Below are 25329 nucleotides of genomic sequence, written 5' to 3'. Positions count from 1 at the left end.
AGGTAGGTCAGAGAGTGCTCTTAGAAGAGGTGGCATCTTAATAGAGACCTGAATGGTGAGGCATTTAGAGTACCTAAGTAATTGCCAAGGACCCACACAAATAATTGGAACCATAAGAAACTGAGCTCATATCTTCTCTTTTTATTAATCTCCCCTCCCCTCCCGTCCTCTCTTTTCTTTCTTTCTTTTTTTGATAGGGTCTCACTTTGTCACCCAGGTTGGAGTGCAGTGGTGCTATCTCAGCCAACTGCATCCTTGATTTCCTGGGGCTCAGGTGGTCCTCCCAACTCAGCTTTCTGAGTAGCTGGGACTGTAGACATGCGCCACCATGCCTGGCTAATTTTCGTATTTTTTAAAAGAAACAGGGTTTTGCCATGTTGCCCAGGCTGAACTCGAACTCCTGAGCTCAAGCAATCTGCCTGCCTTGGCCTCCCAAGTGCTGGGATTACAGGCATGTATTTCAGCACTTGCGGGAACTCTTAGCTAGTCATCCTTGGCCTGAACACAGCCTCCACAACAGTACATGGAAATTCCTGGATGGGTTGTGAATATTAGTATCTGTGAAGTCTCTGTGTATAGGATCAAATACGGACTATATGTTTTAACATGTGCATGCTCATCGTATTTACTTGTGTGCAATGCAGGTAGTTGTTTGTGTGTCAGCTGGATACAGACATAGTGCTGCTGTCACAGAGGATGGGGAATTATACACATGGGGTGAAGGAGACTTTGGAAGATTAGGTAAGATTTTTTAAAAATGGAAGTTATTCTTCTAGAAAATTAGAAATGATTAAGTTACTGAGAAGCCGTGAGAGTGGATTTACTAGGCCAAAGACTGTCATTTATTTTGTTAGTTTAAGCTCAGAGGAAGATAATTTTATATAGGTAAGACCTATATTTTAGTGCTGATATTTAAGATGCAATTAAATCTAGCAAGCATTTACTGAGTGTGCCCTATTATGACCAGGCACTGTAGGGTTTCTGGAATAAAAGCAATACCATCATTATCCTGAAGTTTATAATCTAGTGGGTAATGAAAACAAGTCAACATGAGCATGAAACAGGACAACATAAGGTAAGTGCTGTGAGGGGAGCATGAAAAGAATATTCTAGTGGTTCACTGAAGTGACTCTATGACCCAGTTTAGGAGCACCTTAGAAGATTGAGAAGATGTTAGAAATGATTGTCTTTTTCATATTGCATTGCATTAAAAGAAATCTCAATTCTATTTTAAAGTTGTAACATTTATTCTACTTGTGAAGTCGAGGCCTAGAGAAAAAGAGTTAACGTTGTTTCTTTGTTGTTGTGTGTGTTTTATCCAAGGTCATGGTGACAGCAATAGTCGTAACATTCCAACATTAGTAAAAGACATTAGCAATGTAGGAGAGGTTTCTTGTGGCAGTTCACATACTATTGCTCTGTCTAAAGATGGGAGAACTGTATGGTCTTTTGGAGGAGGAGACAATGGTATGTAAAAAATTATTTATCAGTAGCTTTGGCTTTTTTCTTGAGTTTTTTAAAAATTTATTTTTCAGTTATATATGCCATGTAGAATGACTCAAATACAGATGAGCAGAAATTAAAAAATGAACTGAGCTTTTACAAATGTTACTTTAACCATTGTTAACATTTTGGAAATAGACTTCTAAATAAATACACATTTATACAAATATTTACATATATTTCTACTTAGATGTGTTTTTAAAAACCAAAGTATACCTACATGTGTATGTTTTATATAAGTTTATATATGTTTTGACATATATATATTTTACTCTAATAGTTTTTTTTTTTTTTTTTTTTTGAGACAGGGTCTTGCTTTGTTACCCAGGCTAGAGTGCAGTAATGCAAACCTGGCTCACTGCAGCCTCAACCTCCTGGGCTCAAGCGATCCTCCTGCCTCAGCCCCCCAAGTAGCTGGGACTACAGGCACGCACCACCATGCCTGACTAAGTTTTGTATTTTTTTTAGAGACAGGATTTTGCTTTATTGCCCAGGCTGGCCTCGAACTTCTGGGCTCAAGTGATCTGCCAGATTTAGTCTTCCAAAGTGCTTGTATTACAGGCATGAACCTCTGTGCCCGGCATAAGTATCTTTTTTATATCAACAAGTATGACTCTACATCATTCTTTTAAATGGCTCAAAGTGTCCTTTTATTTGATGGTGGCACAATTTATAAAACCAGTTTCTTATTGTTGAGTATCTAGATGGTTTCAATTTTTTTCAGTATTAACAACAACACAATGAATGACTAAATCTTTGTCCACTTTAATTAGTCACTCCTACTAGCAGTGTGAATGCTTACTTCCCCATAGTCTTCAACAACAGCATGTATTAAATTTAATTAAATAATTTCAATAGTGCAAATGGTATCATTTAATTTATACTTTTTTTATTCCTGGTGTGGTTGGATTTGTAGATGGTTGGCCATTTGTTTTTCTTCTTTAATGATTTGTCAAGTTTTCAATTTCATGAGCTATTGATTTTTTTAAAAGTTTATGAAAAATTATATGCATATACATTCTTTTTAAGTTTATGAAAAATTATATGCATATAGTACCTGTGTATTTTGTCAGCAAATTTGAAGTTAGAAATATAGCCATTAAAGGGGGAGAAAGAGAGAAAAATAGTTTTCTATGTTTCTTTTAAAGTGATTTAAAGTGATTTTAAATTGCTCGATTTTAATTGCTTGAAATTAAGATATAAAAGGCTATCAGTGATTGTTAACTTTCTTGTAATAAAAATGCTCATTTGTTAACATCCTCAGCTATCAGAAACATAGCTTTTCATATCTGTCAGGTTAGTGATGGAAACATTAGAGCTCTTTATCAACTTTAGTAGTGTTAAAAAGAGTAGAGGTTCTTTAAAACAAGTAAATTGTTTAATGTGTTTGTTTTTATAGGTAAACTTGGTCATGGTGATACCAACAGAGTGTATAAACCTAAAGTTATTGAAGCTTTACAAGGAATGTTCATTCGCAAAGTTTGTGCTGGGAGCCAGTCTTCACTTGCTTTGACATCAACAGGGCAGGTAGGACTAAGGGATGAGTACAGAAGACTTAGAGTATTTCAGAGGATTAGGTGACTAAAAAGTAATAATTGTATTTAAATTTTAAAGTTCAAATAAATACATTTTTAGGCAACATACTGAAATGAAATATTTTCTTCTGTTTGAAGTAGAGTATCTGAGAAGGAACCAGGTTTTCTAACCTGGCATATGTGACCCAGATAAACCTTAGTGGAGCCTCTGTTCTTTGTATTAAACTGACTTTCTAAAATGTTTTAGCATTTAGCTTCCCTTAAACCTTTTCTAAAACATGGATAGTTGGGGAAAGCTGAACTAAATCTTGATGGAGCCAGTGATATGAACTAAGAAGGCAAGAGGGTGATCAAAAAGGAGGGTAAAGAGAACACTTAGGTATGGAAAATATCCTGAGAGAGTTAGGTGTTTCTGAGAAACACTGTGAAGTCAGGCTTAGGATGGTCGGAATTTTATGAGCCTTTATAAAGGCTCATAAGCTTTGTACTTTCATAGCTTATAAGCTTCGAACTTTTACATGCGTATTTTCACTCTTGCCCTATTTGTTTGTTGAGGATAGGGAGGAGCCAGGTATAGTTATAGACTGACAATATTTGTCCCTGTGTATCCATCAGTGATGGCAGTAAAAAAGTGAGCTGGCCACTTACTCTGTCATGTATAGGAGGCCACCTTGTGTCAGGCAGTGGTATAAAAGTGTTTTATGACTAATTCACAAGGCAGAGGAGCAGAAAAGCTGAAATCAGCATATAATTTGATTATTCATTGAGAAACTAGAATGCCTTGTGTTCTAAAAATCTTCAAGCTATTCATCATTACATTAGCTAGTTGCTGCCTTAAGAATATCTCTTCTATGTATTTCTCACTATGGTTTTTGTAGTAAGAATCCATGAATTGAAGTTAGAAGATGCTTATGTATTTGATGTATACACACAGGCAAATAACAGACATCCCTTGAGCATCATGTGCTTCTTTTTTTATGAAGGAGTAATAATTTCTGCTTTGCATACAAGTGATCATATAAGATAATCATTAGAACTGAGAGTTTCTATAGATTATCCAGTACTATTCAACTATTAGTTGGTGGTGGTAGTAATAATAGTAATAATAATAATAAATCCATTACATTGAATTCCAAGAGAACTTGTGAATTGTTTGCTGTATAGAATAGTTGTATTATGAGTACCTTAAGTTATATGAAATCAAATATATATGCATGGAAAAAAACAAAGTCAGAAATACTTTTAAGGGGTAGGAGTAGTTCTGTTTACCATTAAACTTGAGCATGAAATGATGATCAACATTTGCTTTTCCCTCAGTCTGTCTCAGCCCTTTCAGGCCTCTTCTGTACTGACTTCCCACCATACTATACAGTATGGTCCAGTCCCTAAAGGCAAGCCAAGTATTTCTCATCTGGTGCTCAACCGAAGGAACGCTGCAAGAGAAAACTCTATGTAGGCCTTACTGAGTGACAGTATTACAATGATGTGTCACTTAATGGGATGTGTTCTGAGAAATCTGTTATTAGGCCATTTTGTTATTGTGAGAACATTGTAGAGAGTACCACACAAACCTAGATGGTGTAGCCTACTACGCTCCTAGACTATATGGTGTAGCCTATTGCTTCTAGGTTACAAACCTGTACTGCATGTTACTGTACTGAATACCTTCAGAAATTGTAATATAATGGTAAGTATGTATCTAAACATATCTAAACATAGAAAAGGTACAGTAAAAATACTGGCATCAAAGCTCCATTAGATCTTAAGGGACCACTGTTGTATAATGTGGTCTGCTATTGACCGAATGGTGCATGAATGTGTATGATACTTTATGAGTGATTTAGGAAATCTTTGTGATGATTTTGAGTATACATTATTTCACTGTCGTTATCTTTAGTTCCTAACATCTCCTAAAATATGCCTTATATACTGGAATTTTGTTGCATTCTATACTTAAGTAAGTTATCTGGGAACAAGTACAAATATATGTTCTCATTTTATTTTATTTTGAACTCAGGGTCTCACTCTTTTGCTCAGGCTGGAGTACAGTGGCACAAACATGGCTCACTGCAGCCTTGACCTACCTCCTGGGCTCAAGAGATCTTCCCCATCCCAGCTCCCAAGTAGCTGGGACCACAGGCCTGTGCCACAATGCTTGGCCAATTTTTAAAATTTTTGTGGAGATCGGGTCTTGCCACATTGTCCAGGCTGGTATTGAACTCCTGAGCTTGGGTGATCCTCCTGCCATAGCCTCCCAAAGTGCTGGAATTACAGGCTTAAGCCACTACACCTGGACAGTGCTCTTTATTTTTAATTGAAGTGGTTTAATCTCTCAGCAGCAGTCTTTCCTAAAATAATTGCAAGACAAAAACAAATTCTCAAATTTGATGGCATGAAGATAAGAATCTATATAATCTTACCAGAATCTATTGAAGATAAAGAAAAAAAATCATTCAGATTGCTGATTGTTTTGATTTTGTTGATTCTGGGTTGCCAAATTGTCAGTCACTCACCTATTTGTCTTGCCAAAGACAAAAATTTTTTTTCCCACCTAACCGTTTCCCCAAGCATCTTAAATCAGTTAGTGATTATTTTCGTATTCATTAGTCAAAAATGAAGATGTTTAAGGGGAACTATCTTGTTACTGCTTCACATGGCCCTCTTTGTAAGTGATAATTATTGTAACAATGAGGTGAGGTATTTCTAAAACTAAATAATAAACATCAGTTTTATGATTTATATAATCCATTTTATATGATCATACCTTGTTAAATCTCACCGGAATAGTGAGAAACACATAAAGGAGAAGTTTTAAGACAGTATTTTCAAAGCTGGTAAGATGGGGCAAATATAACAAATTGCAAGCCAATTAGTAGTTTAGCAGACCCTCTCCGAAGACCTTTCTGTTTTTTCTATGACCAGTTATTTTTATTTTCAGATCAGCTGTTTTTCTGCCTATACAGTGAATGCCTAAAGGCAGCATGATAAGTCGCTATAACAATCTTTAAAATGATCAAAATGATTTTAACATCAGAAAGTTATTTACTATCAAACCACACTTTAGTTTCATAGATTTCATTTATCCCTAAAGCCAACAATCTAATCATCTCAGGAAGTTATGTGTAGCGTATTTCTGTTTTTTTTCAGGTCTATGCTTGGGGCTGTGGAGCTTGTCTGGGTTGTGGTTCTTCAGAAGCTACTGCTTTGAGACCCAAGCTTATTGAAGAACTTGCTGCCACAAGAATAGTTGATGTTTCTATTGGAGACAGTCATTGTTTGGCTCTTTCTCATGGTAAAGTCATTTGTTTTTAAGGAAATAGTATTAACTGTTGTCTTGTGTAAATATATTACACTTGAATTTGGCTTTTCTTTTATATAATACTTTATATTTTGTTTTTAGATAATGAAGTTTATGCCTGGGGCAATAACTCAATGGGGCAGTGTGGTCAGGGAAATTCCACAGGTCCTATTACTAAACCAAAGAAAGTGAGTGGCTTAGATGGCATAGCTATTCAGCAGATTTCAGCTGGAACATCACATAGTCTGGCATGGACTGCTCTTCCTAGGGACAGGTAAGAGTTATATTTATGTTTAAAAATTCTTGTGTGTTTTAACACAAACACCAATAAAAAGTAGAAACACTAATAAAAACAGAAATAATTGTGCTTTGTTCATAAAATACTCTTCTGAACATATATAGTATTGCTTTTTCTCTATCATAGAAATGACATTAGATTTCTTGTGATTTGAATGTTGAGGTTAGACATGTTTCAGAAGCAAGAAGTCATACCCAGTATTTAAGACATTGTCTTTTAAACATTTTGAATTCTCTCTCATCTCTATATGCTGATTTAAAAAAATTAATTGTCTGCATATCAAGAGGAAATTAAAATAATTAAAATCAGAACTAGTCTTTATTGATTTAATGTTTAACCTCAGTGCTCTTTATCTGGTTGGTTTTTGAAATTTTTTTTTTTTTTTTGAAAAAAAAAAAAAATTGTCATACTTAAATCAAGGAGGTTACTTTTTGCAGAAACTTAGCTTTTTCCTAAAGTGCTAACTGTATATTTTAGTCAATCAGGTAGGTGAGTTTCAGTCACTATTAGGAGATTGAATTTTAAAGAATGTTTGGGTTATTTCAGATATTTTCAGATACACATGGGCTAATTTATAGCTCAGAATGTATTTTATTTGCATTCTATGCCTTTGACTCAGGGTTTTAAAATGATATTCTAACCAATTAAAAATATTTATCGATAGTTATTCCTCTAACACAAAAGCCAAAATAAATAAGTTGAATATAAATAATTTGCTATTAGCATTAAATCTCCAGCTTCCCACTTCATATGTAGATGGTTGGGTCCCAGGAGCTTAAAAGTATTCACAAGAAATTTCAGGATTTTGTCTTTTAATAGATTTCAGTATATCACTCTATAGAGTCAGGATATTTTTCTTAATATGAAATATATATTTTCTGGACTCTTCGAACCAGAGGGCTTTAGTAGATCATGTGACTCAGCCCTCTGCTTTCAGGTGAGTGGACATCCAAACCTTCCAAAACAGGTGGTGGTTGTATGTTTTCTTCTTAAAGATGGCAAATTCTTGGTTTTCCTTGGTCGCTAAAATGAAAGGTTTTATCACTTTGATAATCAATAGTGTCTTCTTTGTATCTTGTTGAAATCATTCAGCTTTAATGTATATATGTATATATATATTTTTTGAGATGGAGTCTCACTCTGTCGCCCAGGCTGGAGTGCAGTGGTACAATCTCTGCTCACTGCAGTGTCTGCTTCCCAGGTTCAAGCGATTCCCCTGCCTTAGCCTCCCAGGTAGCTGGGACTACAGGTATACACCACCATGCCCGACTAATTTTTATATTTTCAGTGGAGATGGGGTTTCACCATGTTGGCCAGGCTGGTCTTGAACTCCTCACCTCAGGTGATCTGCATTCCTTGGCCTCCCAAAGTACCAGGATTACAGGCATGAGCCACCATGCCCGGCCAATATATGTTTTAATTTTCGTTTTTGATCATGCATAAAAATTTCATTTTAAGACTGTTTTATTATTTTCTTGTGTGTCCTTCTAGACAAGTTGTTGCATGGCACCGACCTTATTGTGTAGATCTTGAAGAGAGTACCTTCTCACATCTGCGTTCTTTTCTTGAGAGATACTGTGATAAAATAAACAGTGAGATTCCCCCACTCCCTTTCCCATCATCAAGGTATGTTATATGTACGTTTTGTGTGTGTGTGTGTGTGTGTGTGTGTGTGTGTGCATGTGTATAAATTATTCCTTTTGAGTTTTGACTTACTGTTCTTTCTTGTTTGTCTTCCCAAATTATATGAAACTTTTTTATAATCTAGAAAAGAGCTAAACTTAGATACTTATTGATAATAACTTCTAGGAAAAAGTTATTTGTAATTTCACAAATCATGTTTTAAAAATTACTGTTGTTCATGACTTGACAAAATTTTTTTTTTTTTTTTTTTAAGATGGAGTCTTGCTCTGTCACCCAGGCTAGAGTGCAGTGACATGATCTCAGTTCACTGCAGCCTCTGCCTCCCGGGTTCAACCGATTCTCTTTCCTCAGCCTCCTTAGTAGCTGGGATTACAGGCATCCGCCATCATGCGCAGCTAATTTTTGTATTTTTAGTAGAGATGGGGTTTTGCCATGTTGGCCAGGCTAGTCTCTAACTCCTGACTTCAGGTGATCCACCCACCTCGGCCTCCCAAAGTGCTGGGATTACAGGCATGAGCCACCGCACCTGGCCAACAAAATTTTTAAAGATATAAAAATGTTACCCAAACTGGATAGCACAGGCACTTTTATGTTCCAAGAATTCATAGACGTTTATTTGGTTTCAGAGAACACCACAGTTTTCTCAAGCTGTGCCTGAAGCTACTTTCAAATCACCTTGCTCTTGCACTTGCGGGAGGGGTGGCTACCAGCATTCTCGGGAGGCAGGCAGGTCCACTTCGAAATTTGCTCTTCAGACTGATGGACTCAACTGTCCCAGATGAAATCCAAGAGGTAAGAGAATAGGACTTGTGAATCTGTATCTCAAACCACATCTTTCTCTGAGATTTTAGCTATACAATATATTCAACTGTACATTGGACAATTTCAATTGGATGTTGTTTCCCTTACTCCTGTTTTCTTGGTGAGAGTATTTTTGGTTAACTCATCCTTGAGACAAAGGTCAGATACCATCTCTGAGAAACTTTTTATTCCTGCCCTCCCACCAGATTTGGTTTTTCTTGTGTATGTTCTCATTATATCACATTGTATTCTAGTTGCTTATTTACAAACGTGTCACTCTTTTTTCACCAGAAGATGAGTTCCTGAGGGCAAGGACCTAGTGCATGGCTTGGTCAGTAGTAGTAACTGAATAAGTGGACTGGATCATCTATTAGAACTGTAACCAGAGCTAAGGAGAGAAAGGTCAGCTTAAGGAGGAAGAAGTGGCCTAGAATAGAATACTGATTATAAATAAGGAGAGTATAGTTTAAAAAAACTATTTAGTATTATAATACAATATTAAATTTGGGGGAAACTTAAAAATATCTATATATTTTTAATACAAAATACAGAAAATAAACTCTTTTGGCAGGTAATAATAGAAAGTACAGTAATTTTTAAACCAGTGCACTCCTAAATTATCAATGGATCAAAGAAAGAAATTACAAGATAAATTTAATACTTAAGATTAATGAAAACAAAAACTTAACATACCAAAACTCATGAAATGCAGCTAAAGCTGTGCTTGGAGGAAAATTTATAGCTTATAAACATCTATATTAAAAAATATATATATATCGAATCAGTAATTTAACCTTCTACCTTAAGAAATTAGAAAAAGAAGAGTCAACCCAAAGCAAGTAGAAAAAAGGAACTAATGTAGATTAGAGTGAAATTAAAAAAATAAAGAACGGAAAAACAATTGAGGAGATCCAGGAAACTAAATGTTCGTTCTTTGAAAAGACAAAATCAACAAACCTCTGGCTGGACTGACCAAGAAAAATGAGAGAGGACTTAAATTACTCAAATCAGGAATGAAAGACAAGATACTACCACTGACCCTACAGAAATCAAAAGGGAAATTGAGAGGCAGAGCAAGATGGTGGAATGGAAGGCTCCACTGATCATTCCCCCTGCCAAGGACACCAGTTTAACAACTCTACACAGAAAAAAGCACCTTAATGAGAACCAAAAATCAGATGAGCACTTACAGTACCTAGTTTTAACTTCATATCACTGAAAGAGGCACTGAAGAGGTAGAAAGAACAGTCCTGAATAGGCAGTGCCACTCCTCCCCCTGCAGCAGTGGCAGTATGGTGCAGAGAGTGTCTTTGGGTGCTTGGGGAGGGAGAACACAGCAATCGTGAGGCATTGAACTCAGTGCTATCCTGTTAGAGCAGAAAGGAGAACTGGACCAAACTCAGCTGACACCTGTCCACAGAAGGAGCATTTAAACCAACCCTAGCCAGAGGGGAATTGCTGATCCCAGTGATCCAAATTTGAATTCCTGCAAGGCTTGCCACTGAGGGCTATAGTGCTCTGTGTCTCCAAGTAAACTTGAAAGGCAGTCTAGGCCAAAAGGACTGCAACTCTTAGGCGAGTCCTAGTGCTGAACTGGTCCCAGAGACAGTGGACAGAGGGGTACATGACATACTGAGACACCAGCTGGGGTAACTAAGGGAGTGCTGGCTAACACCCCACCGCCCCGACCCCAATGCCAGGCTACACAGCTCGTGGCTCCAAGAGAGACCCCTTTCTTCCACTTGAGAGGGAAGAGTGGGCAGGACTTTGTCTTGTGTCTTAGATACCATCTTGGTCACAGCAGGATAGGGAACCAGTCAGAGTCGCAAAGCTCCCTGTTCCAGGTGCCAGCTCTCAGATGACATTTCTAGACATACCCTGGGCCAGAAGGGAACCCACTGCCTTGAAGAAAAGGACTCAGTACTGGCAACATTCATCACCTGCTAACCGAAGAGCCCGTGGGCTGTGAATAACCAGCATTGATACCCAGCTGCTACGTCAAGGGCTTTGGGTGAGCCTCTGAGACTTTCTGGCTTCAGGTACCAGCACAGCCACGGAGGGATAGAGTACCAAATACACTCTTGGGATCCCTGATTCCAGGACTTAATTCTTGGATGGCATTTCTAGACCTGCCCTGGGCTACAGGAGAACCCATTACTCTGAAGGGTGAGTCCCAGGCCAGGCAGTATTCACCATAAGGTAACTTAAGAATCCCTGGGCCTTAAGCTTGAGGGAACATTGGTGCTTGTCTGGCAATACTCCTTGTGGCCTGGGGTGGTGGTAGCTATGGGGTGAGGCTCCTCTAGCTTTGAAAAGGGGAGGCACAAGTGAAAAAGACTGTGTCTTGTGGTTTGAGTGCCAGCTCAGCCATAGTACAATAGAACATTGGGTAGACCTCTAAGGTTTTTGACTCTAGTCCCTGACTCCCAGATGGCACCTCTAGACCCACCTGAGGCTTGGGGGACCTCACTCCCCCTGAAGGGAAGGACACGGCCTGGCTGTCTTTGCCACTGGCTGATTGTGGAACCACAGAGCCTTGAGCTAACATAGGCAATAGCCAGGGAGTGGTTACGGCAAGCTCGGGTGAGACCCAGTGCTGTGCTGGTGCTGTGCTAGCTTTAGGTCTGACCCAGTGCAGTCATAGTGATGTTGGCCACAGGGGTGCTTGTGTCACTCCACCCCCAGCTTTAGGTGGCTGAGGAGAGGGGGAGAGAGAGAGAGAGACACAGACACACACACAGACACACACACACACACACACACACACGGTGGTGTTGGCCACAGGGGTGCTTGTGTCACTCCACCCCCAGCTTTAGGTGGCTGAGGAGCGGGAGAAACACACACACACACACACACACACACACACACACACACACACTCTGGGAGAAAGTAAGGGAACAGAACAAGAGTCTCTGGCTGATAAGACCATCAAGGTGGTAACACACACACACACACACACACACACACACACACACACACACAGACACACACACACTCTCTCTCTCTCTCTCTCTCTGTCTCTCTCTCTCTCTCTCTCTCTCTCTCTCTCTCCTGTTTGGGAGAAAGTAAGGGAACAGAACAAGAGTCTGATAAGACCATCAAGGTGGTACCTCTACGAGGCTGCAAGAACCACAGCGTTACTAAAGCAGATACAGTTTAGATCACAGTACCCAAGTCCTTTAAAATATCTGGAAAGCCCAAGATATATATGGAAAGCCCACGAAGGATGGGTACAGATAAGCCCAGACAGTGAAGACTACAATAAATACCTAACTCTTCAATATCTACTAGCATCCGCGCCATCCATGACCTGACCAAATGAACCAAAGAAGGCACCAAGGACCAATCCCGGAGAAACAGATTTGTGACCTTTCAGACAGAGAATTCAAAATAGCTTTGTTGAGGAAAGTCAAAGAAATTCAAGATAGCACAGAGAAGGAATTCAGAATCCTATCAGATAAATTTAACAGAGATTAAAATAATTTGAAAGGATCAAGTAGAAATTCTGCAGCTGATAAATGCAATTGACATTTTGAAGAATGCCTCAGAGTCCTTTAATACCAGAATTGATGGCAGAAGAAAGAATTAGTGAGCTGGGCATGGTGGCACACGCCTGTAATCCCAGCACTTTTGGAGGCCAAGGTGGGTGGATCACAAGGTCAAGAGATAGAGACGTTCCTAGCCAACATGGTGAAACCCCTTCTCTACTAAAAATACAAAAAAAATTAGCTGGATGTGGTGGCACATGCCTGTAGTCCCAGCTACTCGGGAGGCTGAGGCAGGAGAATCGCTTGAACCTGGGAGGTGGAGGTTTCAGTGAGCCCAGATTGCGCCACTGCACTTCAGCCTGATGACAGAGTGAGACTCCATCTCAAAAAAAAAAAAAAAAAAAAAAAAAAAAAAGAGAAAAAGAAAAAAAAAAAGAAAATGCACAGAGGAGACAAAAGAAAAAGAATAAAAAAGGTAGAAGCACACCTACAGGATCTAGAAAATAGTCTCAAAAGGGCAAGTCAAAGAGTTATTGGCCTTAAAGAAAAATCTCATGAAGAAAAGCCCAGGACCAAATGGCTTCACTTGTAAATTCCACAAAATATTTAAAGAAGGATTAAGACTAGTTCTTCACAAACTCTTCCAGAATGTAGAAGAGAAGCTAATACTTCCCAACTATATTTTGTGAGGCCAGTATTACCCTAATTGTGGACCAAGACATTGCAAGAAAAGAAAAACTATAGACCTGCTATTAAAGTACTCTGATGCATTCTTCAATATCCATTATGAAGATAGATGTAAAAATTCTCAACAAACTACTAACAAACCAAATCCAGCAACTTACCTAAAAGATTGTACACCATGACCAAATGGGATGTATCCCATTTTCAAAGTATGAAAATCAATCAATATAATACACCATATTAATAGAAAAAATGAACAAAACAATGTGATTGTCTGGATGCTGAAAAAGCATCTGACAAAATTCAACATCCTTTCATGATAAAAATATTCAACAAACTAGGAATAGAAGGGAACTTTCTTAACCTGATAAAGGGCATCTGTGAAAAAGTTATAGTTAATATCATATTCAATGGAGAAAGACGGAAAACCTTCCCCCTAAGATCGGGAATAAAATAAAGACTTCCACTCCTGCCATTTCTATTCTAGCTGGGGCAATTATATAAGATAATGAAATAAAACTCATGTAGATTGAAAAGGAAGTTGTAAAACTATTTCTGTTTGCGGATGACATGATTTTGTGTGTAGAAAATCCTAAGGAACACACACACACTCATACACAACTATTTGGGCTAATAAACGAGTTCAGCAGAGCTTCAGGGTAAAAGATAAATGTACAAAAATTGTTTCTATACACCAACAATGTACAATCAAAAAATGAAATTAAGGAAACAAGTTTATGTACAAAAGCATCAAAAAGAATAGGATACTTAGGAATACATTTAACAAAAGAAGTGTAAGACTTGTACACTGAAAGAACAAAACATTATTGAAAGAAATTAAAGAAGACCGAAATAAATGGAAACACACCTCGTGTTTATGGATTGCAAGACTTAATATTGTGAAGATGTCAATACTTTGCAAATTGGTTCACAGATTGAGTGCAATCACTATCAAAATTCTTGCTGGCTTTGTTTGGCAGAAATTGATAAGCTGATCTTAAAATCATATGGAAATTCAAGGATCCAGAGTAGCCAAAACAGTCTTGAAAAAGAAGAGGAAAGTTAGAAGACTCACACTTTCCAACTTCAAAGCATACTACTTTATAGTTACAGTAATAAAAATAGAGTGGCTGTGTCAGAAGGATAGATATATAGATCAGTGGAATAGAATTAAGAGTCTAGAAATAAACTCATACATCTGTGGCTTACTGATTTTCTACAAGAGTGCCAAAACAATTTCATGAGAGAATAGTGTCTCATGGTACTTGGACAACTGTATACCCACATGCAAAAGAATGAAGTTGGCCCCTTACATCATATACAAAAAAATTAAAGTGGATTAAAGACCTAAATATAAGAGCTACAACTGTAAAACTCACAAAAGAAAACATAGGGCCAGGCGCACGCCTGTAATCCCAGCACTTTGGAATGCCGAGGCAGGTGGATCACCTGAGGTCAGGAGTTCAAGACTAGCCTAACATGGTGAAACCCCGTATGTACTAAATACAAAAAATTGGCTGGGTGTAGTGGCGAGTGCCTGTAATCCCAGCTGAGGCAGGAGAATTGCTTGAACCCAGGAAGCGGAGGTTGCAGTGAGCTGAGATCACACCATTGCACTCCAGCCTGGGAGACAAGAATGAAACTCTGTCTCAAAAAAAAAAAAGATGGGCCCGGCGCGGTGGCTCACGCCTGTAATCCCAGCACTTTGGGAGGCTAAGGCGGGTGGATCACGAGGTCAGGAGTTCGAGACCAGCCTGACCAACATGGTGAAACCCCATCTCTACTAAAAATACAAAAATTAGCCAGGTGTGGAGGTGCACGCCTGTAATCCCAGCTACTTGGGAGGCTGGGACAGGAGAATCGCTTGAACCTGGGAGGCAGAGGTTGCAGTGAGTGGAGACCGCGCCACTGCACTCCAGCCTGGGTGACAGGGCAAGAGTCTGTCTCACAAAAAAATAAAGAAAAAAAAAACCATAGATGTAAATCTTTATCACCTTGGATTAGGCAATGGTTTCTTAGCTATGACATCAAAAGCACAAACAACCAAAGGAAAAATAAATTGGACATCATCAAAATTAAAAACATTTGTGCTTCAAAGGATACTTTCAAGAAAATGAGGACAGCACAGAATGGGAGAGATACTTGTAAGTCATATATCTGATGAGGTTCTAGTTTCTAGAATGTATAAAGAATTCTTACAACTCAACGATAAAAAAGACAGATACCCCAGTTTTAAAAATGAACAAAGAATCTGAGTGGAAATATCTCTAGAGAAGAGATACAAATAGCCAGTAAACACATGAAAAAATGTTCAACATCATTAATTATTAGGGAAATACAAATCAAAACCACATTGAGATACCACTTCACACCCACTAAGTGACAGTAATCAAAAAGGCTGACTAATAGCAAACATTGGAGGAGGTGGAGAAATTAGAACCTTCATGCATTGCATGAGAATGTAAAATGGCGCAGCTGCTTTGGAAAACAGGCAGTTCCTTAAATAGTTAAACATAGAATTACTGTATGATCCAGCAGTTCCACTACTAGGTCTGTACCCAAGAGCATTGAAAACGTGTCCACACAAAAACTTGTACATGAATGTTCATAGCAGCATTATTTATAATAGTCAAAAGGTGAAAACAACACGTGTCTGTCAACTGATAAACAAATGAACAAAATTTGGTATATTCATACAATGTAATATTATTTAGCCATAAAAAGGAGTGAAGTAGTGATACATACTACAACCTAACTGAACCTTCTAAATATTATCCTAAGTGGCTGAATACGGTGGCCCACACCTGTAATCTGCACACTTTGGGAGGCTAAGGTGGGCAGATCACTTGAGTCCAGGAGTTCGAGACCAGCCTGGCCAACATGGTGAAACCCTGTCTCTACTAAAAATACAAAAATTAGTTGGGTGTAGTGGCGCATGCCTGTAGTCCCAGATACTTGGGAGGCTGAGGCACAAGAATTGCTTGAAACCGGGAGGCAGAGGTTGCAGTGAGCTGACATCATACCACTGTATGCTAGCCTGGGCAACAGAGTGAGACTCTGTCTCAAAAAAAAGAATTATGGTAGGTGAAGAAGCCAGACACAAAGGGCCATATATTGTATAAGTCCATTTATTTATTTATTTGTTTGTTTGACAGAGTCTTGCTCTGTCACCCAAGCTGGAGTGCAGTGGCTCGATCTCGGCTCACTGTAACCTCCACCTCCTGGGTTCAAGTGATTATCCTGCCTCGCCTCCCGAGTAGCTGGGACTGCAGGTGCACACCACCATGCCCAGCTAGTTTTTGTATTTTTGGTAGAGACAGGGTTTCACCATGTTGGCCAGGCTGGTCTTGAACTCCTGACCTCAGGTGATCTGCCTGCCTCGACCTCCCAAAGTGCTGGGATTAGAGGCATGAGCCACCGCTCCTGGCCTATATAACTCCATTTATATGAAATGTGCAGAGTAAGCAAGTCCATAGCAATGCCTTAGTGGGCTGGGTGCAATGGCTCACGCCTGTAATCCCAGCACTTTGGGATGCTGAGGAATGTAGATCACTTGAGATAAATAGTTCGAGACCAGCCTGACCAACATGGTAAAACCCTTTTTTACTAAAAATACAAAAATTAGCCTGGCGTTGTGGCGCGTGCTTGTAGTCCTAGCTGCTTGGGAGGCTGAGGCAGGAGAATCGCCTGAACCTTTGAGATGGAGGTTGCAGTGAGCCGAGATCACACCACTGCACTCCAGCCTGGGCAACAGAACAAGACTCCATCTAAAAAAAAAAAAAAGTAAATTAGTGGTTGTTGGAGGTCTTGAGCAGGGATAGGGAATGACTGGTAATGGGCACAGGGCTTTTTTTTTTGGTAGTAATGAAGATATTCTAAATTGGATAGTGGTGATGGTTGCACAACTCTGAATAGACTAAAAACCATTGAATTTTATACTTTCAAGGGGTGAATTCTGTGGCATGTGGATTATATGTCAATTTCAAAAAAAAAAAAAAAAAATTAATAATCTGACTTTTCAAGTAGAGGGACGTATCCCCTCAAATGGGGTTGGAGGAATATCCTGGTGGTGAGTAGGAACTGTAATGATTTAATATTTATCAGAAATGGGATAGTGTAAGAGTTTGAAAAGGATAAAAGTACTAGAATAAAATAAGGAAAAGTAAACTTAAAAAATTATATTTTGGATTATCTTTTTATTCTTTGGGTCTCTTTGATAGCCTTTGCATCTTAGAAGAGTACTTGGAGATAGATTGTTCCAGGATGTTATACACAGGCTGTTTCTGTTTACAGCTATTTGTGTTCCTCTTTTCTTATTTCTGAAACTTCTGGTAATTTATCTATTTGCAGTAACCACATTGCTGCTGTTTCTTGTATGCTTTCCCACCATTTTCCTTTGACCCTCTCTGAATTTTCTTTTTAAAAAAATTTTTTTATTTGAACTACCTGTAGACTTAAGGAAATATTGCATAAATAATAGTTTTCATATGTCTGTCACCCAGCTTCCCATTATGTTAATGTCTTACATAACCATTATATAATTATCAGAACAAAGAAATTAGTATTGGTTTAATACTATTAAGTAAACATCTTATTAGAAATTTTATCAGTTTTCTACTGATGTCCTTGTTTCGTTGCAGGATCCTATTTGGGATCCCATATTGCTTTTAATTGTTATTTCTCTTGTGTAACAATTTAGTGTCCTGCAACAATTCCTCAGTCTTTCCTTGTCTTTCACGAGCTTGACGTTTCATGAGTATTATTTAATTATTTTATTGAATATCTCTGTCATTTTTTCCATGATGGGATTGAGTTATGTATTTTGGGCAAGAATACCACAGAAATAATGTGTCCTTGGTATGTTATTACATGAGGTTAATGATGTCCATATATCTTATTACTGACAATGTCGGCCTCAATCACATGGTTAAGGTGATTTCTGCTGGGTTAAGGTGATTTCTGCTGGGTTTCTTCATCAGTAGCTTCTGAGAGAGGACTGATAGAAAATACATTAAATGAAAATATGCTCACACTTAAATAGTTTGACAATTGAATATCTTCTTGAATGGTTTAGGCATAAAATTCTAAATTGGAAATCATTTTTCAGTAAGACTTGTGAAGTCATTGCTTCATTGTCTTCTAGTTTTCAATGGTGTTACTTAGAAAATCAGTGCGCTTCAAATTTTTGATCCTTTGTATGGAAATCTGTTTTTCTCTTTAGATGCTATATAGCAAGTTCTTCTTGTCCTTTGTGTTCTCACATTTCAAAGTGATATGAACTGATGTGGGGAAAGTCATAGCCTTCAATATTAAAAAATTATCTTGGCCAGGCACAGTGGCTAACGCCTGTAATCCCAGCACTTTTGGAGGCTGAGGCAGGTGGGTCACTTGAGGCCAGGAATTGAAGACCAGCTGGCCAATATGCAAAACCCCTTCTCTACTTAAAAAAAAAAAAAAAAAAAATATATATATATATATATCTGGAAGTGTTTTGTTGATTTCCTCTTCATTGTTTTCTGTGTTCTTTCTTTCTCTCTGGAACTCCTTATTATTGGGATACTTGACCTCCTGAGCCAGTCCTCTTAATTTTCTTATGTTTTCCTTCCTGTTTTCCATCTTTTCCCCCCTCTACTTTATAAGAAATTTAATTATATATTCTAGCCCTTCTATTGAGATTTTCTGTTTCTTTTATCGTCTTTTTAATTTATAAGAGCTCTTTTCTTCATTCTCGAAGTGTTCCTTTTTTAGTAGCTTCCCGTTCTGACTTACACTTTTTGAAGATACTAATTTTTGTTCTTGTTTCTATGTACTTTTTTTTTTTTTAAATTAGACCATTTCTGTTAGTTTTAGTCTCTGTCATAATAAAGGCTTTCCTCAAATTTCTAATAACCTTTGGCTTCGAAGCCAATCATGGGTAAGAGTGTGATGCTATGGCCGGGCGTGGTGGCTCACGACTGTAATCCCAGCACTTCAGGAGGCTGAGGTGGGTTAGTTACATATGTATACATGTGCCATGTTGGTGTGCTGCACCCATCAACTCGTCGTTTAACATTAGGTATATCTCCTAATGCTATCCCTTCCCCCTCCCCCAACCCCACAACAGGCCCCGGTGTGTGATGTTCCCCTTCCTGTGTCCATGTGTTCTAATTCTGTAATTCTTAAATGCCTAATCCTCAGGGAGATCTTCCATGAGCCCATAGACCATGTTAATTGCCATGTTTGTGTGCTCATGCAAGTTCCTGCACCCTTTTACTTTCCCTATGTGACTCTTTTCACATTTATACTTTCTTGCTCAGGGTCTTTCTTTCCCATTAGACTGTAGGTTCATGAAAGCAGAGATTTTGTCTGTCTTATTCATTTCTCCACCCAAATCACTTTGCACAGAGCCTTACCAAGGTGAATGCTATAGAATCAACACTAAATATTTGTTAGGTGATGATTAGCTATTTAGTGGCAAATCCAAAATATGTATTCATAGTCTTCTTAAAGACATCTGAAGGACGACTTGCATGCTTTCTTTTTTATCATGCCATCTTTTTTAGACTTATGTGATCCTAGTAGTCAGTGAGTTCGCTTTAAGTGTGTTTTTATTAAAAACTAAGAACCAGGCCAATCAGTACACTTTTCTCTTTTGATATTAGGTGGTAATTGAAACTTTGTCAGTGGGGGCAACCATGCTGTTACCTCCATTACGAGAACGGATGGAATTACTTCATTCTCTTTTACCTCAAGGACCTGATAGATGGGAAAGCTTATCTAAAGGACAGGTAGGCCTTTGCTTGCTATGTAAGTAAACCAGTAGTATCATAAAAATTTGGACTGAGAAGGAAGTAAAACTAATCAATTGCCATGTGTTCATGGAGCATAAGTAATTGATGGGTCTAGTAAATCCTGGTTATTTAATGTTGTATGCTGGAAGAATTCCCAGCTGTCTAACAACCTTAGGTGAAGCAAGTGATAATTTATTAAGTTATTTGGGGCTAATTATTAAAATAAGGACTAATTTTTCCAGTGTTTCTTATGGTACTAAGCCAGACACTCTGTGGTTTATTTGTAGTATGCTGAGTTGAAATCAAGTGCATGTGCTACTGTTGGTTCCATGCTGAGAACTTTGTCTCAAATCGTTTGTATAAAGAGTATAGATGACTATTAGGAAAAAGTATTTGGTAATATGAGTATACTTATTCTTTCCATTTTTATCTTATGTACCTTAAAATAGTACATTTTGCTCAACCAAGTAGAAGTTATCAGATTCAGAGATACAGATTTGAGGAAAAAAAATTGGTACTTATTTGCAGTATAATATTTACTGATACTTTTCTTTCTTTTTAAATCTTTTTTTGGAGACAGAGTCTTGCTCTGTCACCCACGCTGGAGTAGGGTGGTGCAATCATAGCTCATTCTAACCTTAAACTCCTAAGCTCGAGGGATCCTACTGCCTTGGCCTCTGGAGTAGCTAAGACTGCTGGCACGTGCCACCACACCCGGCTAATTTTTTTGTTCTTATTTTTATAGCAGTGGGGTCTTGTTGTATTTCCCAGGCTGTTCTTGAACTCCTGGCCTCAAATGATCCTCCTGCTTTGGCCTCCCAAAGTGCTGAGATTATAGGCATGAGACCCCTGTGCCTGGTCCACAGGTGATTTTTTTTTTTTTTTTTCCAGACAGGGTTTTGCTCTGTCACCCAGGCTGGAGTGCAGTGGCACGATCACGGCTTACTGTAGCCTCAACCTCTTGGGCTCAAGTGATTCTCCCACCTCAGCCTTCTGAGTAGCTGAAACTACAGGTGTGCACCACCATGCTCAGCTAATTTTTGTATTTTTTGTAGAGGGGGTTTCGCTGTGTTGCCCAGGCTGGTCTTGAATTCCTGGACTCAGGCGGATCCACCTGTCTTGGCCTTCCAAAGTGCTCTGATTACAGGTGTGAGCCACTGCGCCTAGCCCACAGATGATTTTTAATGAGTATTTTGCATTAGTTTAGATTTCAAGTGATTTATTTTAAACATTAGAATAAGTAATTGTCATTGGTAATGTCACACTGTAGAATCATGTGTCATATTATTTATCTATTGGCATTTCGTACTCCTCTCTACTTACAGTACTAAAATCATTATGCATAGTATGCCATGTTAGCTTAGAGATTTAGGCATCATAATGAAGGCTGAAATAAAAACCTGTAAGTTGCATTTTCCTAAATCCCATTTCCTAAATGGGATTAATTGGGTAGTTTTTATAATTATGTACTTCCTGAAGATGATTGTTGATTAAGCTAGTAAGTGGATTAGTATAGTTTTTTTCTGGAATCCTTTTGTGTTCTTTTCTAGTGCATATTACGCTGGTTACTTGTTCCTATTTTATTGTTCTTTAGAGAATGCAACTGGATATCATCCTGACAAGTTTGCAAGATCATACCCACGTAGCCTCCCTGCTTGGCTATAGTTCACCCTCTGATGCTGCTGACCTATCTTCTGTGTGTACTGGCTACGGAAATCTGTCAGATCAACCTTATGGCACTCAGAGCTGCCATCCAGATACCCACCTGGCTGAAATTTTGATGAAGACCCTCTTAAGAAATTTAGGATTTTATACGGTAAGTTGTTCTTTTATTGTAGTAAAAAAAGAATAAAGGGGTAGGGATCTCTTTAGTCAAGGTATTTTGACATTTAAACACCTATGATAGAAATCAAACTCTAGACCCCTCTCCCCCAAGGGGAAAAACATGTCAGGTTTTCTGAAATATTGTGGGGACCAAATAACATGTAATTGAGAATTTCAAAGGGATTTATTTTAGAATTTTACCAGATTTTTCTGATACTGTAGGATAATAAAGAGAATAAAATAGTCAGGAACATTTTTAGAGAGAAGAATAATGAGCAAGAGATTAACCTTGCCAGACATAATCTTATAATGAAACAATGTACTTGGTACTGAATGAGAATAGGTTGGTCAGTAGGATAGAGGACAGTGGACCCTATAGCTTTCCCTGTATTAGTATGCCATTAATTCTAAATCTTTAGTGTTTCTTAAATTCATCTTTTTTTCCTGCCATTTCTTTGAGTTCTAAGCCAGATCATTATGATTCAGTGCTAATAATGTTATAGCTATTGCCACTATTGCTGGTTTCTTCTCAGCATCTTACTGCTGGAATAACTTTGTATTAAATAACTTATAAAATTAAAGAATATAACTTCTTTGTATTAAATTTAAACCCCTTCAGGCCAGGCGCAGTGTCTTATGCCTGTAATCTCAGCACTTTGGGAGGCCGAGGTGGGTGGATCACCTGAGGTCAGGAGTTTGAGACCAGCCTGGCCAATATGGTGAAACCCCATCTCTACTAAAAATGCAAAAATTAGCCAGGCGTCTTGGCTGGCGTCTATAATCCCAGCTACTCAGGAGGCCGAGGTGGGAGAGTTGCTTGAACCAGGGAGGCAGAGGCTGCAGTGAGCTGAGATGGCGCCACTGCACTCCAGCCTGGGTGACAGAGCGAGACCCCATCTCAAAACAGCACCACCACCACCACCCTTCAGACCCTTTATCGTCGGCTCACACACCATTCTTATCTGAAATCATCCCTTTCCAGAATTGTACATTGTACACGTATTCCTGTTGTTTTTCTCTACCAATCTGTGATGTGAGACTTGACTATTCTAGGAAACCTTGCCCAAATAACCCCATCTAGCCAGAGATGTGTATAGATACACATCTCTATACTCATCAGCACTTACAGGATCAGAGTGTACTGTGCAACTTAACTTTGAATTGTTTGTGTATCAATTCATATTGTTTCCTGTGGCTCTTCAGGGCCTGGTCTGTGTACTCTTTTTCTTCCAATACAAGTCTTAGCGCTCTATCCCACCCACATTGAAAGGCTGATCACTAAGTCAGAGTGAAAATTCTTCCTACAAAATTCTTTGCTTTCAGGTTTAAGAATGTAAATTTAATCTGATGTTAAGGAGTAATGGCTGCAAATGGATAAGAACAATATTGTGTATATAGCCATTTGTTAATGACCGAAAATTTTTCCCAAAGTTATAAGGAATGTTACAACAAAGTTGTAAGGAATATTAGGGCTAAGGCAGATTTATATATTATATGGAAATGGAAATAAAATACTAACTGCTTTTGGGTAGAAATAATAAATTGTTGTCTCTTTCTGATGTGATTTAAACCAAATTTGTTCTAAGATTTTAAAATAATGGTCCTAATTAACAACTTAGAGGAAGGGCCCTACAGTGTTCCCATATTCTATCTTGTATATTGTACACATAAACCAAATTTTCTGCCTAAAGATATTCAGCACGTGATTATTTCAGGAAAAAAAGTTGGAAATAACAGAAATATCTAAAAATAGGGGAGTGGTTAAGTAATTTATGGTGTATGTGTTCACTGGAATATTTTATTATATTTTATGTACACTTGGTTTATGAAAATGTGTAAAACATTTATGATTCCGTTGGAAAAGAGCAGACCAAAAATAGAATATGCAGTACAATATTATGAAAAATGTTTTAAAAGGACAAAATCAGGAAAGAAATAAACCAAAAAATATTATAGTAGCAGTCATTTTCTTTGAGTAGTTGTTTAAATGGTGCTTTTAACTTTTTAAAATAGAGTTTTGATATTTTCTAAATATACAAAGCATCTCTTTTAAAAAAATATTTTTAACTTGAAGTAATTTAAAACTCACAGAGGAGTTACAGGAATCATTCAAAGAATTCCCCTGTGCCCTTCAGCCAAATTTGTTATCTGTCTCTAAATCATTTGAGAGTAAATTGCAGATGGCTGGCTGCCCCTAAGTATTTAAGCATATATTAAGTATGTATTTTTTAAAAACCAGGACATTTTCTTATGTAACAAGAGAATAATTATTGAATTCAGAAAATTTAACATTGATACAGAACTGTTATTTAATATATAGTCTACATTTACATTTCTACAGTTGCCCCAATAATGTCCTTTATAGCAGTTTCTGACCCCAGCCCTTCCTCTTCATGATCTAGTCCAGAATCACACATTGTATTTAGTTGTCATATCTCTTTTTTAATTTTAATTTTAATTTTATTAGAGAAAGGCTTTCTGTTGCCCAGGCTGGAGTGCAGTGGCACCATCATAGCTCACTACAGCTTTGAACTCCTGGGGCTCAAGTGGTCCTCCCACCTCAGCCTCCCAAGTAGCTGGGACTAGAGGTGTGCACCACCGTGCTCAGCTAATTAAAAAAAAAAAAAAAAATTGTAGAGATGAAGTCTTGCTGTGTTGCCCACACTGGTCTTGAACTCCTGGCCTCAGGCAGTCTTTCCACCTCGGCCTCCCAAAGTGTTGGGACTATAGGTGTGAGCTGCCGCACCCAGCTGCTTTTTTTTTTAATGGAAAAAACAAATAGAAGTAGCTTGATGAATTTTACCATCTAATAGCTAGTATCATAAGGATTATAGCAAATACTTAAAAATTGGTAATGGGAGAAAGGATATAATGCTTTTTTTTTGAGACATAGTTTCACTCTTGTCGCCCAGGCTGGAGTGCAATGGCGTGATCTTGGTTCACTGCAACTTCGCCTCCTGGGGTTCAAGCGATTCTCCTGCCTCAGCCTCCCCGGTAGCTGGGATTACAGGTGCCCGCCACCATGCCTAGCTAATTTTTGTATTTTTTAGTAGAGACCAGGGTTTCACCATGTTGGCCAGGCTGGTCTCAACCTCCTGACTTCAGGTGATCTACCTGCCTCGGACTCCCAAAGTGCTGGGATTACAGGTGTGAGTCACCGCACCCAGCCCATATAATGCTGCTTAAATTGGATTTATGGTAGGTTGTTACTTTCAATTTCAAGCACTTCAAATATAAACTTCCTTTGTGTGTCATTTTAGGATCAAGCATTTGGAGAGCTAGAAAAGAATAGTGATAAATTTTTACTTGGAACATCATCATCAGAAAACAGTCAGCCTGCTCATCTTCATGAACTGCTATGTTCACTACAGAAACAGCTGCTGGCATTTTGCCATATCAATAACATTAGTGAGGTATGTGATTATTTGTCTTTTATGGTGATCTATCAGGGACCTTGAAACTCAGATATTTGGATAGGCCATGA

General features: G+C 38.2%; 1 protein-coding gene across 20 annotated transcripts in view; it reads left to right on the top strand.

Annotated features, from left to right (window-relative positions):
* Positions 1-25329, top strand: part of HERC1 (HECT and RLD domain containing E3 ubiquitin protein ligase family member 1) — a 247610-nt gene that overhangs the window by 79969 nt on the left and 142312 nt on the right. For all 20 annotated transcript variants that reach the window (XR_010137477.1, XR_008514122.2, XM_054532755.2 and 17 more), the window contains 10 exons: positions 645-741; positions 1324-1467; positions 2903-3030; positions 6186-6330; positions 6439-6610; positions 8126-8260; positions 8905-9070; positions 19893-20018; positions 21616-21837; positions 25106-25258. Coding sequence is in view for 18 of the 20 variants with exons in the window: in XM_054532755.2 (XP_054388730.1) it covers positions 645-741; positions 1324-1467; positions 2903-3030; positions 6186-6330; positions 6439-6610; positions 8126-8260; positions 8905-9070; positions 19893-20018; positions 21616-21837; positions 25106-25258 (1488 nt within the window). In the remaining 2 variants the exon portion in view is untranslated. The remainder of the gene's footprint in view (positions 1-644; positions 742-1323; positions 1468-2902; positions 3031-6185; positions 6331-6438; positions 6611-8125; positions 8261-8904; positions 9071-19892; positions 20019-21615; positions 21838-25105; positions 25259-25329) is intronic.

Source organism: Pongo abelii, chromosome 16 (assembly GCF_028885655.2).
Source record: "Pongo abelii isolate AG06213 chromosome 16, NHGRI_mPonAbe1-v2.0_pri, whole genome shotgun sequence".
Classification (NCBI taxonomy): Eukaryota; Metazoa; Chordata; class Mammalia; order Primates; family Hominidae; genus Pongo; species Pongo abelii.
The sequence above is the reverse complement of the archived record's forward strand: the minus strand, read 5'-3'. Positions and strand labels throughout refer to the sequence as shown.